The 17,070-nt window shown below is 42.1% G+C and overlaps 1 protein-coding gene across 3 annotated transcripts in view; it reads left to right on the forward strand.

The window, feature by feature from the left end:
* Nucleotides 1-17,070, forward strand: part of sbf2 (SET binding factor 2) — a 110,107-nt gene that overhangs the window by 61,898 nt on the left and 31,139 nt on the right. For all 3 annotated transcript variants that reach the window (XM_085402292.1, XM_085402308.1, XM_085402300.1), the window contains 5 exons: nucleotides 3,099-3,167; nucleotides 14,269-14,439; nucleotides 14,738-15,009; nucleotides 16,028-16,200; nucleotides 16,506-16,579. In XM_085402292.1, the coding sequence (XP_085258418.1) occupies nucleotides 3,099-3,167; nucleotides 14,269-14,439; nucleotides 14,738-15,009; nucleotides 16,028-16,200; nucleotides 16,506-16,579 (759 nt within the window). The remainder of the gene's footprint in view (nucleotides 1-3,098; nucleotides 3,168-14,268; nucleotides 14,440-14,737; nucleotides 15,010-16,027; nucleotides 16,201-16,505; nucleotides 16,580-17,070) is intronic.

Consider the following 17,070-nt stretch of genomic DNA (forward strand, 5'->3'; position numbering starts at 1 on the left):
AAAGTTGCGCAAACCATGTGGGGGAACAAGCCCTGCTGTGGATGTGTCCTGGCATTCCAACCATTTCCTGTCTGATAGGATTATTAGCCTTCTGTGCTCTGCTCTCTCATGGCCTGCAGCGTCATGATGGTGCTCACGGACACGCTCCGAATGGAGGTTTACTGTGAGAGGGTGTCAGAGTCCGAGGTCTATGGGAAGAGATCGCCTCGGCGCAGAGTCCATGCGTCATTTATGATCCCGACCTCAAACGTGTGACATGGAAAAGTGTACAGTAATGCATATTAAGCATAGATGTTGTTGTCGGGTGGAGGGTGAACTCCATCTAACTGTCCTATATGGACTGCATGTTGCCACATCTGAGCTGATGAACGCTGATGTACCCTTTACCCTCACCCGTCCACCCCCTCTAGCTTAATTTCTACCCGCTGCACTTTAATCACTTTGAACATTTCCATTAATAGTTATTAGTGATTACATTTGTACATTATTTAGCTCATAAATTAGTCTCTTGCTGTGAGAAAATGCCCTCTTGTCTGCCTTAGTGGTCCTAATGGACTGCCTTATGTAACTCACTGGTCACTGGGAATCTGTACTTAGTATCATTCCCATGTTCGGATAAATGTTTCTCAAGGATGTGCACCAGTGTGGCCAGGTAAACATCAGTGCTAATCGGATATCTTGCTTTCACTACGGAATTTCTGTTTATTGCTCATCCGGGTGACACAAATTTCAGCTATGTTGCTTATTTTTGCCTAATTCCTTTTCCTATTCGTAATTCCAGACGCAATTAACAGTAATAGGCTATGAGGCAGGCGCTGCTCTGTTTGCCCTCTGCCGTGAAAGTCTCATAAATGCATGCCACAAGTGTCATCCCACAGCTTTCCTGGAAGGTGCTAACACAGGAAGTTAGTGTTTGCTCACATCCTACAGCGTTTTGTGTCACATGCTGACAGCCTCCTTGTGTTTGTCCAGTGCATACGTGTCTGAAACAGAATAGCGGTGTTAGTCATCCTCGCTGTTATAGCTCCAGCAGGCTAAAGAATGAGGGAAAAAGGTTAGACACATAGTAAATAATGGAAGGAAATGGAGGCTGCAGGGTGTCCGTGCAAACCGCAACATCTTCTTCTCCCTCTATTCTTGAAAACCCAAATAACATATGTTAAGGACGAGTTCCCCACCATGAACCGTGTGGACGCTGTGAGAATGACTGAGTGCTTAATGCAGTAACTTTTTGTCAAGTGTTTGATGGACTACAAGCACTCATTCAGTCTAATCTGCTGGAGATTTCACTGCTATCTCTTCACTTTGTTACTCGACCTCAAAAGCTTTTGAGCTGTCACTTATCTTCTCTGGCTGCTCACAGGAGATTAAGGTGGAGGTTAAGTGTGGCTTAAGTGAAGCCGATTAAGTCTTCTTTATATGAAAGGTGATATGGTGAAGTATCTAAACCCCTCCCCTTTCCCACCTCCAGCCATTCTTGGACCATTTTGGTTAAAAAGGCTCCGGTCACCGCTAAATTTCTGTTTTTTTCCTTGGAAGAGTACTCATTTGTAAAATAGTCACACTCTTCTGCCTGTGCATTTCCACTTGTTGTTCTATTTTGTCTGGGGTCCATGAACTCCAGTGACCTGCAGCTTTGTCGAGGATGCTGGGTAAACAATGCTTTGGTGCCGCTCCAGTAAGCTGGAACATTTTACCACAGCCCCAATGACTGCAAAGAAGAAGGAAAAAAACTAGCAACAAGAAAACTAAAGCAGAAACTGTGTTGCTTTGTCGACGGGGGGGCACTGGCTTTCATTTGTTTTGCATTTTCTCCCCTTTGTACATTCTTGCCTGTGCGCATTTTCAGGAGTGGCGGCAAGAGGGCCCCCCATTACAGACCACTATCAGAAAGTGGAGCATTCCTCCGCCTATCTCCCTCTCCAAAATGAAGCACTCTGATAGTATGTTGTTTTTGAAGAACACAGTCATGGTTTTAAGAGTCTCGTTTTCACGTGACGTTGGTCCAAAACCAATACATTAAATATGAAAACATTTGTCATACAGGGTTTTTTTTGGGGTTTTTTTTTAATGACTCGGGGTTATCCGGTGCGGCACAAGGTCAAAATCAGTGCTGTTGTTTGTACATGGTCTTAAATCAAGTTTCCTCTGGCTGTTTTCATTTGCAGAGTTCAACGAATAAATCCCAACAAAGCTTACTGCACATAAGTACCAATTTCCTGTGGGTGAAGCACTTTTGAGTCCAACTCAACTCTTTTTCTTTTGTTCCCCATTGTTTTCTATGGTCTGTGTAAGAAAAGTTTAGTTTGGGCCCCTAAGCGCCTCCCACCTTCAGCCTCCCGTGTAGTGATTTTTTTGTCTTAATGCCATCCTTTTAAAAGTGCTGTTAAGCACCGCCTCTCTGACCTGAAACAGTCTCAGATACAGAGACTCATTGGAATGGTGTGTAAATGTCAAAGAGGGAATATTTTCAACCAATCCCTTTTGAAATAAAAAAAAAAAACACCTATAAAAAAAAGAAAATTGAATTTGCTTTCTGGCTGGTCGTGGATGCTTGATTAATGGCCAAAATAACTGCACTTTACGCAACATTTTGTGATTATTATTTTTTTAATTAGCCTTGTATGGCAGTCTAGCTGAATCAATATCAATAAATTGAAGACTGGGACACACTTGACAGTCGTGTCAAGGCAGGAATTATATAAGAAGATTGAAAAAGCATATGTCATAACGGTGCAAAAGAGCAGAGTGAGGGGATTTGGCAGGCCTAGTTTTGAGCTTTGCCCTGACATTTAACAGAACAGTGTCTTTATGTAACAGGACGTTAGAAATGCTGAAGATGGATTCTTTGCCACCCAAAGTTCTCCCAAAGTCACATTTCTGCATTGCTAATTTGTAGCTGTTGATCAGCAGAGCCCTCAAAGACCATGTTTCTGCTGTTGTTGTGCAATTTAAAATTGTGTTGACATCATAAAATATTTTCACACAAAGTTATCAAACCTGATGATAGTAGGGTTGAAAAGATGTTCTCTCCGAGTCTCGCACCATGCTTTGTTTCCTGCCCTGTTCTCACTTCTCTCTTACTTTTCACCCCGCAGGACTGCTCCACCTCTGAGGAGTTCACGGTGGCTGCTGCACTGCTGCCCCTGTCAACAGCATTTTACAGGGTAAGGAAATAATAATTCTATCAAAGCATAGAAATGTGTGCCTTGAATGTAAATCTTTTGCTCCACCTGTTTTCTCAATGCCGTCTATATCATCTAAGGGATCAGTTTAACTTTTTTATGTGAAAAAGAAAGTTTCCCCAGGCTTTCTGCAGTCCTGTGAAGAACTAGGCAAACCTTTGATGCTTCGATAAGAATTGATATAGTAAGTAAGCTGCATTCAAGCCTCATATCACCAAGCACAATGCAAAGTGTTGGATGCAGTGGTGTAAAGCACCCCACCGCTGGAATCTAGGGCAGTGAGACGTGATCTCTGGAGTGACGAATGAACAGTTTGGGGATGGCCCCTTGCTGTTTCAACATGACTTGACACTAATACACAAAGCAAGATTCATAAATGGATGAGTGAGTTTGGTGTCGAAGAACTTGAATGGCCTGCACAGAGCCCTGACCTCAACCCGATAGAACAATTTTGGGATGAATTAATGGAGACCAGGCCTTCTCGTCGAACATCGGCATCTTATCTCACAAGCGCACTTCTGGAAGAATCGTCAAAAATGACCATAAACACAGTCCTAAACCTTGTAGAAAGCCTTCCCAGAAGAGTTGAAGCTGGTATAGCTGCAAAGCGAGGGCCAATATCATATTAAACATCATAAGATTATATTAAGAATGGCATGTCACTTGAATTCATAAGCTTGTGAAGGCAGAAGAAAAAATACTGTTGACAATATTGTGTAGCAGCACGACTTAGGTTTACAAAAGTGCATCTGAAGAAACCACAAGATCTCTGGAACAATGTCCTTTGGACAGTTAGACCAAAATGGAGAAATCCATCATATCAGCAGAAACACCTGACCACCTACCCACTGCTAACCACGGTGGTGAAGGGGTGATTTGATTATTTGGGCTTGTTTTGCAACCACGTTGAAAGCTATTGTTGCTAAAGGTGGTTTTACAATATAATCTATCAAGGAGTGTGCTTAGGTTTTCACATGACTGCATTAATACCTGGGAACTTTCTTTTTCCACACAGCTGTATGCAAATATTCACTTACCCCCTGTGGTTTCTAGCCATGCATATAGTCTAGTTTAATAAGTGAAACTACTGTCTCTAAATATTTAAAACAATCTTAGATAAATTATTGATTTGAGCTTATCAGCGCATTGACAGATGGTACCGGACTGGACTCTTTTAAACCTGTCAGCCTAAACATGTTAAATATGTTGCTCCTAAATCTCATCAAACTGAACCTGCAAACATTGACTCCTGTTGAACAGATCAGCTCTGGGGATTACATTAAACAAGGCAGTTCCTGTCAGTATTTTGGACCATCACTGTCTGTAATTCCACTTTGGAGGTCTTGTGAATTTCTCTGTTTTGGTTTCTTGCTGGCTGTTGTGAATAGTAGATGGGCTTGTGTACACAGCTGGTTTAAGGAACTGAACTGTTAACCATTTCCCTTGTCTTCGCCCTGCCCTAACTGCCACCGCAAGTGTGATAATGCATAAACAGTGAAGTGCAGTAACAGCGGATTTCGACTAATAAAATGCAGATATATCAGCTTTGTCTTAGTTTTATTGAAGATATTTGGGTAGCGAGATGCATGTCAGTCAAAATGTAACCACAAGCTGGATACAGCGTCTGTTACATGCTTGTCCATGTCAGTGAACCTTCTTTTTTCCCATGACCCACGCCACACACCTCTCAATCATCAATTTTACTGGCAGCCCAAGAGTTTCAAGTGGTAGTTGACCTTAACTTAACATTGCCTTCACAATAGAGAAGTTTCTACACAGGGAATAACCAGAGAAAGAACTGCTTACTTGACTTTTCGACCCCTGCTAGAAGCACACAGTATTTTAAAGCCAGCCGTGGCCTTTGGTTTCCAAATCATCTAATCAACCACAACTATGTCCTTGCAGCTTACTTGTTGCTATAGGAACAGACACAACTGTCCACACTGGCTTTTTGTTGGATACCAGTGCTGTACCCTGATGGGCTGGACTGGGAACTGGCCTGCTCTGTGCCACCACATGACTTATTCAGTTCACATGCCACAGGCTGATGTAACTTTGTTTGATATTTGTTGTTTTTCTCGTTTCTCTTCAAACCCACCAGGACTGAAACTTTCTCTCATGTAAAATTACTTCTCGTTACAAAGTGGTTTCTGTCTCAACTATGTTAGCTGATCATAAGTCACAGTTACCACACACTGCAGCGATTTCCTCCCTTTTCAGTTAGAAGATTAAAAATAATGCCTTTTGTGGCACATGCAGCTTGTTAGAAGTAAAGACATTTAGAGAAAGCCATTTTTCTTTGTTGTTTACAGATGATTGGAATTAATGACAGCACTGAGCTGTGTTTCATCCAAAGGGGGAAAAGTAAAGTGAGGTCACGAAGGAATCTGCCAAAAATGTCTGTAATCTCTAAAACAAGGATCATGCAGTGGAAATGTGAGAAAAACAAAGCGTGGTAATGGAGCATGGCAGCAGCTGTCATTTTGGGTGGGGACTGTGAGGCATGCATGATCTGATATCTCACAATTGATTTCCATACCCTGTTTCACATGTTTCTGTACATGTTTAATATTTTTATTCATTATTTCCACATTTGTGTGTGCAGCTAAGAAAAATCTTGTATCAAAAAGTATTTTTGATACCGATACCTAATATCGGATTGGTCCATCTCTAATATAGTGTAGGGTTGGGCGATATGTAAAAAATTTCCAACTGACAATCGTCAGTCCAATAATCGACGATGGGCAATATATTCGCGCATGCACAGACCTTTTGATGGGCGGAGCAATGTAATCATGCACAGACTGATTTGCACGTGTGCAACACAGAAGTCCGAACATGGACAAACTAATTTCCATAAAAAACATTAGGACTGTCAGCGTTAACGCAGTCATCACGATTAACGCGATTAAAATTTTTAACACAATCAACCCATCTGAGGCGCAGAATGAACGAACTTTGGACAAACTGCCCGAAAAACGTTGATAGAGACATTTCAGGGATTTTGACTCAGTCTGCGCTCCAGATGGGTTAATTGTTAATCGGTGATGACGGCGCGTTAACACTGACAGCACTAAAAAATATATATAAAGTCGCCAATTTGGGATGAAAGAGGCAAACTTAAGGATGTAACCAAAGTGGTGTGCCGCTTGTGCAGACGTATTGTTCGAGTAAAGTACTCAAGCAAGACTAACTTGCATGAGCACGTACGTGTCCACCATTCGGCTGAGTATGCTAGGCTATCACCAGAGTCTGCAGGTCCATCAACAAGCATTTGGGCGCACTCTGAGGATGGTGCATTTGCTCGCAGATGAAAGAGGGTGCTGTTAAAACAGCGTTATTATTTTTTTTCTGACTGCTTCTATTAGCTCCATCATTATTAGCAAGCTTACTCATGGGCAAATAAATAAATAACTTGTCCTTGGAAAAACGATAGTCGATATATATTCGTCACCCAACCCTCATATAGTGCCAATCTAAACTCAACCCTACACAATCTTAGAAAGACATGATGTAGGAGTTTTGATAGATGCTCTTACTTTGCTTTCACATAAAGACACTGTGGCATGCCAAAGCTGTAAATCATGTGGATGTAGTAATTAAACTGTTACTAATATTACTACAGTGACTGCTCAAAATGTCTTTTCTGAAAAAGGCTACTGTCTCCTTCCTCCTGACGTTTTCCTTCCTTTAGTCACGTTTTTTTTGTTTTAGTGTTGTGTTTGCCTGAAGAGCCCCTGCACATATTTGGCCGGATTATCTTAAAATACCTTTTCTTATGATAGCATCACACAGTTGCTGCAGGTTTCTCGGCTCCACATTCATGACGTGAATCTCCCGTTCCACCACATCCCAGGGGTGCTCTTTTGGATAGAGATCTGGTGACGGTGGAGGTTATTTGACTACAGTGAACTCATTGTTATGTTCAAGGAACCAGTTTGAAATAATTTGATCTTCGTGACATGGTCCATTTTCCTACTGGAAGCAGCCATCAGGAGGTGGACATGGTCAGCAACAATACTCAGGTAGTTTGTGGTAAACAATGCTCAGTTGGTACTAACGCAGGCGTCGGCAGCCTTCAACATCAAAGGAACCTTTATAGAAACACAGGCGGTTGACGGAGGACAGATGTAATGGGAGAGAATAAATTAATACATATAGTATATGTACTAATGGGGGTTACGGTTAACCCTAATTATAACCCATGGCTCACCAGCCACAGGTTGCCAACCTCTGAATTAAGGAGACCAAAGTATGCCAAGAAAATATCCCCCACACCATTACAGCTTGACAAAGGCCTGCAGTGTTGATACAAAGCAGGATGGATGTTGTGTGTCATATTGTTTACACCAAATTCTGACCCTATCATTCAGATGATGCAGCAAAAATCAAGACCAGACCTGACTCTCTTGTCCAATTTTGGTGAGCCAGTGGAGCCTTCGTTTATTGTTCAGGTTCGCTGCGGACGTCTGCTGCTGTAGTCCATCTGCTTCGAGGTTCAACGCGTTGTGCATTGATGATTGATGATGCTCCTTTGCATACCTTAGTTATAACCAGTGATCATTTGAGTTGCTGGTGCCTTTCTGTCAGGTCGAAGCAGTCTGACCTCTAGCATCAACAAGACATTTTCACAAAAAGACTGACAGTGCCGCCCACTGAAGCTCTTTTTCAGACCATCCGCTGTAAATGCTAGTGATGGTTGCGTTGAATGTTTAAAAATCCAGGAGTCTGTGAAATACTCAGACTAACCTGTCTGGGCAGGCTGTTGCTTCCAGCTGTTCCTAGAAGGCTTTTGTCTTAGTTCATTACATAAGTGCACCATCAGAAAGCAGCAAAGTCTATCCATAAGCATCTCCAATACAAAAATAAATCAAATGACATTGTAGTCCTCACTTCAGATAGGTGAGGTCTCACAGTTTAATCATTCCTTGATCCGTTGACTGAATATTTTCAAAATTGTGTAAAGATGTGTTCCTGTTTTTCAGAACCCGTAGAACAACAAGAGCATGTCATTTATCTTGTCCTGAGTAATACTGCTTTAGTAAGCCTTCTGCAGGACTTTCCATAATTGTGTAATAAAGCTGTGATGAATGCTCACCTAAAAGGCACCTATTGTATAAATGAGAGGCTTCAGTCCCAATAAACCACACATTTAGATGGTAAATGGTCTGTATTTGTATAGCGCTTTTCTAGTCCCTAAGGACCCCAAAGCACTTTACACAACCAGTCATCCACCCATTCACACACACATTCACACACTGGTGATGGCAAGCCACGTTGTAGCCACAGCCGAAGTTTGATTTGTTGCAATAAAGTGTAACAGTCCAGTACCATTGTTGCATGAGAAAAGGTTTTCCAAGTTTCCAAATAATTTCCATTGTAACAGTCTTGAAAGAGTCTCCTAAGCAGGAATTTTTGCAATTTTGATATAAAATGATTCAAAGATAAATGAGTTTCTATTTTTTGTTTTCATTTAAGTCAGAGTCTAAGCACACTTTAATCAATGATGCACATTTCTCACTGTGGGGAAAAAACTTTTCCTTTTGCACTACAAGCCAAACTTTGGGTAAAAATTATCCCTCCTCTGTTCAGACAGTGCACTTTAAAGACTGTTAGTTCAAGGTTAGGAGTCAGACATTGGTCAAGTTCCTGTTTGATATTCTTGACCAGACTTTGGCAGGCTCACAGTGTGTTCATGCTTACAGTGGCACTGTCCCCACGGCCTTCGAGTCTCCAGGTCGGGTAATGTGGGAAGGTTTCTCTCTCTCTCGCGCTCTCTCTCTCTCGCTCCCTGAATGTTTTGCTCACACTAAAACGGTGTAAATATTACAGAATGTCTAGTCTAAATCATGCATGTCATTTGGCCTGTGCAGGTAAATTTTATTTAAATGCCTCGCAGCCTTTGGACAGCGGCCCATTTGTTAAAGGCGAGGTCTTCTCTTATGCATTGTCTAGTGAGACGTGGGTTTATCAGGAGATGAACGGGTGTCATTGATGCATGGAAGTGTTATTCTGCCCTTTTACTGCCCCACCTGATCCCTTTCTCCTGACATTTGAATGTGTCGCCAGATTAAATGCCTCCGCGTGGGGGAAAATGCAGATTGAATGCAGCAGCCGTTTGAAAACCCAAACACAAGACTGGATGACTTGCACAACAAGAGCACTTGACTGTTAGCATTCTTTCATCCAGAGTTTATGCCTGGAGGCATTTGGCAGCTCGTTCTGTCAAACTGCTCTCCACTTTGTCCCCACAAGGAAGATGACGTACTCCGTGACCCCTGACTATCTCCAAAATGCCTCACCGTATCTGTGTTTTCATTTTTCTTTTGGAACATTTATGTTACTTGTACATTGTGTTTTTGCACAGTTGTGGATGCCACGATAGGCATGTTTATTAGTATGACTGTCGGCATGTGTTTCTTTGTTTGTTTGACTTGAATACGCTATTTGAAGGCAGGCTTTTAGACGCTTCACGACTTTAGTAGCTCTCCTCGCAATGCGCGCACTCGTGCAAGAATTGCAAAAGTCGGAGATGGATTGTGTTCGGGTCAAGCGTGCATTCTCACTCAAGGCTGCTCCAGAAATGATGATTGTTTTTATATCAACAGTTCAGGAATGCTATGAATTCTTCCAAAGCCCGTAAATAATGTTGCTGCCCCGAAGCTGACGACGTATCAGATATAGCAGTCTGCATGCAAGTGCGTCCTCCCTTCAGCGACAACATTCACCATCTCAGAGACAGCGGACATGCATAACGCTGCATGGCTGAGGCGGTTATCAATCATATTATGAACCTCTGGATAAAATCAGAGTTCAAAGTGGGATTCTAAATCCTGATAGCCTAATTACTGTGACTTGTGCACGGCTTTTTCTCCTTTCTGTCTCCCCTTGTGTTTTTTTTATTTTGTTTTTTTCAGCTTGTTTTTACCAAGCCCTGCATTCCTCCTCTTCACCGATCACACAGCCAGATGGGGCTAATAGTGGTATGCTCCCTCCTTCCCTTCATCTTTGCTTCCTTCTATTCTTTCCTCCTCCCTTTCCTTTCTTTTCTCCTTCCCTTTTCCCTTCCTCCTTGCACATCTGTCTGGTGCTTTACAAATGAGTAAGAGCCAACCTGGGTCGAAATGACCTACAAAACTCCTGATAAGTCAAGAAAGTACAGCCACTAACAAATCGCACACACTCGGACCCTCCTACACAAACTACACACTCCCTCGCAGCATCTCTTGCAAGACACTGACAAAGGCTAGCACACAGTACCATCTAGGGGGCTGCTATTCTGTTCCTATTTGTCAGTATTTATTTATAGCTGTGATCAATTTAGCTCTGCAGAAACAGTTTATCTACACGTGTTCTCATAATGACATCCTAATGTTGTCTACAAGTATGTCTTCCGGCAGCTTGCATTTAAGCGTCAGGTGAAATCTGTGTCTAGTACGAGTGGTTTAAATGGAAGGAGAGGTAAACTGTGTGTCATAGTGCTGAGGCATCATTTAGGAACAGTTGATGGCAAGGCCCTGCAGGAGGAGCTGTTACAAATGGAAAATACAAGGATTGGACCCCCTTTTGCCTTCAAAACAGAGAGTTTGGTCCATATTAAACTGTTTGACAACATCAAACATTTGCTGAAGATTTGTCAACTGCACATCCATGATGTGAATCTCCTGTTCCACCCCAGTCCAAAGTCACTCTATTGGAGTACAGTGTCATGTTCAGGAAATTAGTTTGAGATCATTTGAACTTTGTGGCATCACAAGATGGTACGCTGTGGTCATAAAGGGATGGATAAGTGTGGCAAGAAAATATACCTGACAACATGACACCAGCAGCAGCCTTAAACCATTGTTTACGTCCATAAACAAGCCTGGTTCTGCCGGAAGTTTCTTCCTGTTAAAAGAGCGTTTTTCCTTCCCACTGTCGCCAAAGCGCTTGTTCATAGGGGGTGATATGACTGTTGGGTTTTTCTCCGTATGTATTATTGTAGGGTCTACCTTACAATATAAAGCGCCGTGAGGTGACTGCTGTTGTGATTTGGGACTGTATAAATAAAACTGAATTGAATTGAACTGAATAACATGCCATGTACCAGCAGAAATTAAGTCTCATCAGACATCAATCTTCTGTTTTGGTAGCCTCAGTTTCCCGTTCTTAGGTGATGATGGTGCATTGGTTTTATACTTCTGTTGCCCGTCTGCTTGTTGTTCATTCAGAGATGCTCTTACCTTAGTTTTAACAGGTGAATTACTTGACGTTACTCTTGTGTTTCTGTCAGCTCGAGGCAATCTGACCTCAAGTTGGCAGACTGACTCCAGACATTTACTAGTAAACACTAGTGATAGTTGTGTGGGAAATTCTCAGTTCATCAGCAGTTCAGCAAAGTCATTTAATTCACCTTTGTGCCCATTTCTGATCCTCCATCTGAACCTCAGCATGTCGTCTTGACCATGCCTACAGGCCTCAGTGTTTATTTTTATGCCATGAGATTGACTAATTTAGATATTTGAGTTAACAGCAGTTGAACAGGTGGAATGACGTGGTCAGTGAGTGTATATCTTAATATCATATCAGTTCTTTCATTGCATGGTATATCCTGCCTCTTTAATCTGTGGGGCTGAAGGTACCTGTGGAGACACAAAGAAATGCCCCAACCAGTGCGGGATCTGCACTACCACTGCAGAGCTGCACTATATAACTGCAGTATTCATGGTTTGAGTCAATGTAAAATGATGCACCTAAAACATTAAATAAAGGGTAAAAAGCTACAACAACAACAGCTGACCTTTAGTAACCTACACTGTTATTTCACATTCTTGTTCTAAATTGTGATAATTTGAATCTGTCTTGGCCTCTGTCATCAGCCAGCAGGATGTTATTGCTTCTTATTTTAAACACCTTGAAAACTCATGAAAATCTGCTGCGCTCAGCAGAGTCATGTTTCCCAAAAAAGCGGTTTCATTTGGGTAATCTAATATTAGACGAGCGGAGGAGGGCTCGGCTTCGGTTGTGTGTCAACATGTCAGAATGATTCTTTCTTTCAAGAGGTTTAACCTACACATTTTTTAAACAGTAAGACATATCTGCCAGCTCTTCTTCAATTACATGTGTTATTAAGGCGGAAAAACACATTTGTCTGAATTATGAAGAAAAACCGCTGACCTGTTAACACCCATAAACCGCTAACAAGACACAGCTCCAGAAAGACTTGTGTTATCAGTGCTATGTGCTTGCAGCTGCGGGCATTAGCTCCCAGCTCTCCTGGCTTCTGGCTTCTGGCCCATTTCACTGGGAATAAAACTGTTTTGGTTCTGTCTGTTATAATTACAGTAACCCCCACCTCCAAAGTTCTCATCCTTCAAAGGCAAACTATAAAGTGATAATAGAAACCACCGTGTTGTGTCCGGCTCAGGGGGAGGGTTCAGAAGCTAATCTAATAAAAGCCTTCAGCCTTACATATGGCTGTCAGACTTTGAAGGGAGGTGGACGGTTGTGGGCGGTTGGTTTGTGATGATAATTTAATGGCACGCCGTGCTTGTATTTGGATCGTGTTGTTCGTGGCGTGATTGATTTATTTTTTTGCTTCCCCACCACTTCCAGCGTGGTTAAACATGTGTTATTACAGTACAGTGTGCAGCAACGTTCATGTCTTGTGCTGAGGACGGTACAGTATGTTCAGAATCTGTTTTTGTAAGCAGCAGGTGATTCACTGCTTGGGCTACACTAGTGAAAAACAACAACAGTTGTTATCTGTTTAAGAAGTTATATCTCCAATAATGCATGCAGGATATTTTAGCTCAGGCTGGGGGAGCGTTTGTATTTATCTTCAGGAGAACAAAAAGAGAAACGTTTAGGCTCTAGACCTGAGTCCAATGTGTATTTTCATGGCTTGATAATTGTGTTTATGCAGTAAGAAGTCTTGAACCACACAAAATTATAATGATTTATTGAAACCTGTTTAAACATACTTTGAAAAAACAGTAAATCAGGCAAAAACAGAGTCTGTACAGTTCTAACAAGCACGAAAGAATCACCAGCTTTATGCTTGAACACAGCCTGAACTCTTAGGTAAACTTTTTTTGTAATTTCTTTAGTAGTGGCCTTCAGGAATACATCGCCAGATTTATTGAAAGACATTTAAAGCTCTTCTTTGGATGTTTGCTGCCTTTTTTAAATTCCATTCTCTCTCAAAATGATCCCTCACTGCTGCGGTAATGATGAGATCTCCATTCTGGGGAGACCACACCATGACTGATGGTGTTCACTTGAGCGTTTATTTCTATCTAGGTTTGCTTTTACACCATTGTCTGTGTGTTTGGAATCATTGTTCGATTGAAAATTGAAGGTGTTCTTCAATTCTTCTGAAAAATACTGAAAAAGCAGCCAGTGTCCAAAGAAAAGTTTTGATAGCTTTTCAGAAAGCTGGGGAACTATTGCTCAAGAGCACTTTACAAATTCCAAGAAAGTCTGCCTCTTTAGGGTTGATTCAAGACTTTTGCCGAGTACCGCAGATGATTTGCGTCCCCGCTTTGATTTCCATCAGAATTTAAAATGAAGTTGTGTGCCTTTGTTTGGCTGTGGAGCCACATGCTCCAGTGTGTTTGTCCTCACGGGGGGTGAAAAAGGATTTGATTGACTTTGTCAGGTTTTTAGTTGATACATGAATTCAATTTTATGAAAACAGGAAATGCAGTTGCTGTCCTAACATATATTTAATTGTAAACAATGAGACTGTCATTCGTTGTTTTTAAGCCCGACAGTCAAACATCTGGTGAGTGTCTTTTACTGTCGGAGCTGACATAAACTTTTTTTTTCTATCCTTTTTTTGTTTGTTTTAGGTTGTTTTTTATGTTTTTACTCCATCAGTCAGTCATTTAATAACCCCCAAGATTTAAATTCACGAGGGCTCTTTTCTCTTTCTACACAAGATCGCGTGTCTACACAAACATGCAGTGTCGGTCACAAATCCAGTGAAAAATCAGCCCCACATAGAAAACTAACCACCAAACAGCCTGCTGTGTAATCTTGCTTCTTTTCTCTTTTTTTGTCCACATTGTCCTCACTGTGTGATCTCCGTTTTGCCTTGTAGAAGTTGGCTCCGGGAGTGAACCAGTTTGCCTACACCTGCATACAGGACCATCCCATCTGGACCAACCAGCAGTTCTGGGAAGCCACTTTCTACAGCGAAGTACAGAGCCAGATCCGAGCCCTTTATCTTAACACCCCGGAGGAAAAGGGGGGCGTCACCGCCACGTTAAAGGTAAAACAGGGATAGGAGGGACTGTTGCACATTTTGTAACAATTTTAAGTCTATTAAACTAAAAATCAGAGTGAGAAAATAATTTTATTATAATTTATTACTAATATGTAGTTTTCAAGCAAATATCCGAATATAAATGCAAAATAATGCTTTTCAAAGCAATCTTGGTTTTAAGTAGCTCAACAAACCATGACATTTGGCTTCTTTAGCAAAGTTACATTCAAAGACAGTATGAATGTCAAAACAAGTTTTTGAGCAGGCTGTTAAGATGTTTATTTTCTGCTTCTACCTCCTTTAGGATGCCGGTGCCGTGCCTGCAGCGGACCGAGATGAAGAGCAGACAGCCATGGACCTAGCAGCAGAGCAGCTGCGTTTATGGCCCAGTCTGAGCAAAGACAAGCAGCAGGAGCTCGTGAAGAACGAGGAGAGCACCGTGTTCAGCCAGGCCATCCACTACGCGAGCCTCATGGTTTACCTGCTGGTGCCTTTGGACAGCAGCAAGAACAAGCTGCTGCGCAACACCCCTGCAACTGACTGGGAGAGCGGCAGTAACAGCATTGTGACAAACAGGTCAGGAGAGCGGTTTAACATCTTAAACCCGACTGCAACCTTTTTAATGTCTTTTGGCTTGTTCTGCATTTGCAAGGTAGAGCGATTAGTCTTATCTGGAAGGAAACTTCCATGTTGGGTTTCATGATTTGGGAGTATCTGTGCTTCTCTTAATAAGGTGATGATAAGCATGTGGGTGGATGTGGCAGAGCTTGCGGTCTACATGATACCTTCCTATTTAGCCAAATGGATCGCAGCTCCCCTTCTGTTTCCGGACCACATCCATCCTGTGGGCTCACATCGCTACTGCACGAAACAAGTGTGCGGCTCATTTACTTCTGCTGGAAACTTTAAAACCATCAGGTTGTCTTATACTGGAGCTACGCTGTACTCACCCAAACCAAACAAATTAAGAGTGGGAGTGATTTCCTATGTTCTATACCAACTGTGGAGACAATTAAACAGGGGAAGATCCCCTCCTTAAATGTCTTGCCCTGAAAACCGAAGGGTATTCATGTAGATTTTCTTGTTGTCATTTCTTGTTTAACTGAAGGTCAGGAGGATGTAGCTTTTTGCAGTTTTTTATATTTTGTTCCTAATTGCACAAGAACACAATGTCGCTATTTTATAATGTGTTTTGTTTCTATTTATAATAAGATGAGAGAAAAGCTGCAGCCAAGAATGTATTTATGTGGAAAAGTTCTTTCAATTTCTTTTGCTTTCACCCCAGACTTGTTTGCTTCCCACAGAGGACATTTGGATTTCATCACTTAGTATTTGTGCATCCAAAAGGAAAGTTGCATCAGTTTCTCATGTGAAACATTCTCCTTGGATAATAGAGTCTGAGCCAGCGATCCAGGCATCAGCACTCAGCTCATGCCAGGCTGCAAATCACTCTCACCTTCACTGCTCTTTAGCACAGTGCATGTTTAAATCCATGTCTGTCAGCACACAACTCTCACATCTAGGATCAGATCTCCTCCTGGGCATGGTGGCTTGAGCTTTCTCATTTTCATTGTGTCATCGTGTGTGTTTGCAGCATTGCTGGCAGTGTGGCAGAGAGCTTTGATACTGAAAGTGGGTTTGAGGACTCGGAAAACAGCGACGTCGCCAACTCTGTGGTTCGGTTTGTGGCCCGCTTCATCGATAAGGTGTGCACAGAGAGCGGCGTGACACAGGAGCACATTAAGAGCCTGCACAGCATGATCCCAGGTACAGCACTAACTGTATTTATTCACTCTCTGTCACCACCCTGATTCCCTCAGCTGTATTCAGAGTAAAACCTTCGATTTGTGTTTTCTCAGCTCAGGCCAACAGCAACAGAGGCCTGTGAGCTCATTAAACTCCTGGCATGTCAAAACCTGTAAATACACATCCTGATAGAAAGCACACGCGTGCGTGTGTGTGTGTGCGTGTGTGTGTGTGCGTGTGTGTGTGTGCGTGTGTGTGTGTGTGTGTGTGTGTGTGTGTGTGTGTGTGTGTACACATGGTAACTGACCCTAGCTTCTGACCTACAGGCATTGTAGCTATGCAGATTGAGGCGCTGGAGGCGGTTCACCGCGAGAGCAGGAGGTTACCTCCTATTCAGAAGGTGAGTGCTGTTTCTCACTAAGCTGCTGGGACTCTATGCTACATAGACCCAGCAGCTGTATATACAGTATTTATGCAGCTACATTCACATGAAAAAGTCTTCAAATGATTAAAACTAAATACACTTTTACTGCCTCCATAGGAATTAGGAGGGTAAACAGCAGCCAGATGCTGCTAATCAAATGCACTTGATTAATTGATCATCAGCAGTTGATTCAGACAAAGCAATGCTCAGAGAGAGTGCAAAAGACCCAAGAGCTACAGCTCACACTGTGCAGGCCTTAGTTAGCACATTCAAAGTTAATGACAGTACAATTAGGGGGGAAAACTGATCAAGTAGTTTCCAGGAGAAAGCCTAGAGTCATCTGTCTAATAGCCAAGCCTTAGATCAATTGGGGCAGACCTTTTTTTTAGATCCATTTCATTCCATTTATAATAATAACCTATAGAGAACTTGACCCATATTATTGCAAGTTACTACAAATGGGTGAG

The sequence above is a fragment of the Rhamphochromis longiceps genome, linkage group LG1 (assembly GCF_057381845.1).
Source record: "Rhamphochromis longiceps isolate RC_006_pf linkage group LG1, R_longiceps_female_GT1.1, whole genome shotgun sequence".
NCBI classification, from domain to species: domain Eukaryota; kingdom Metazoa; phylum Chordata; class Actinopteri; order Cichliformes; family Cichlidae; genus Rhamphochromis; species Rhamphochromis longiceps.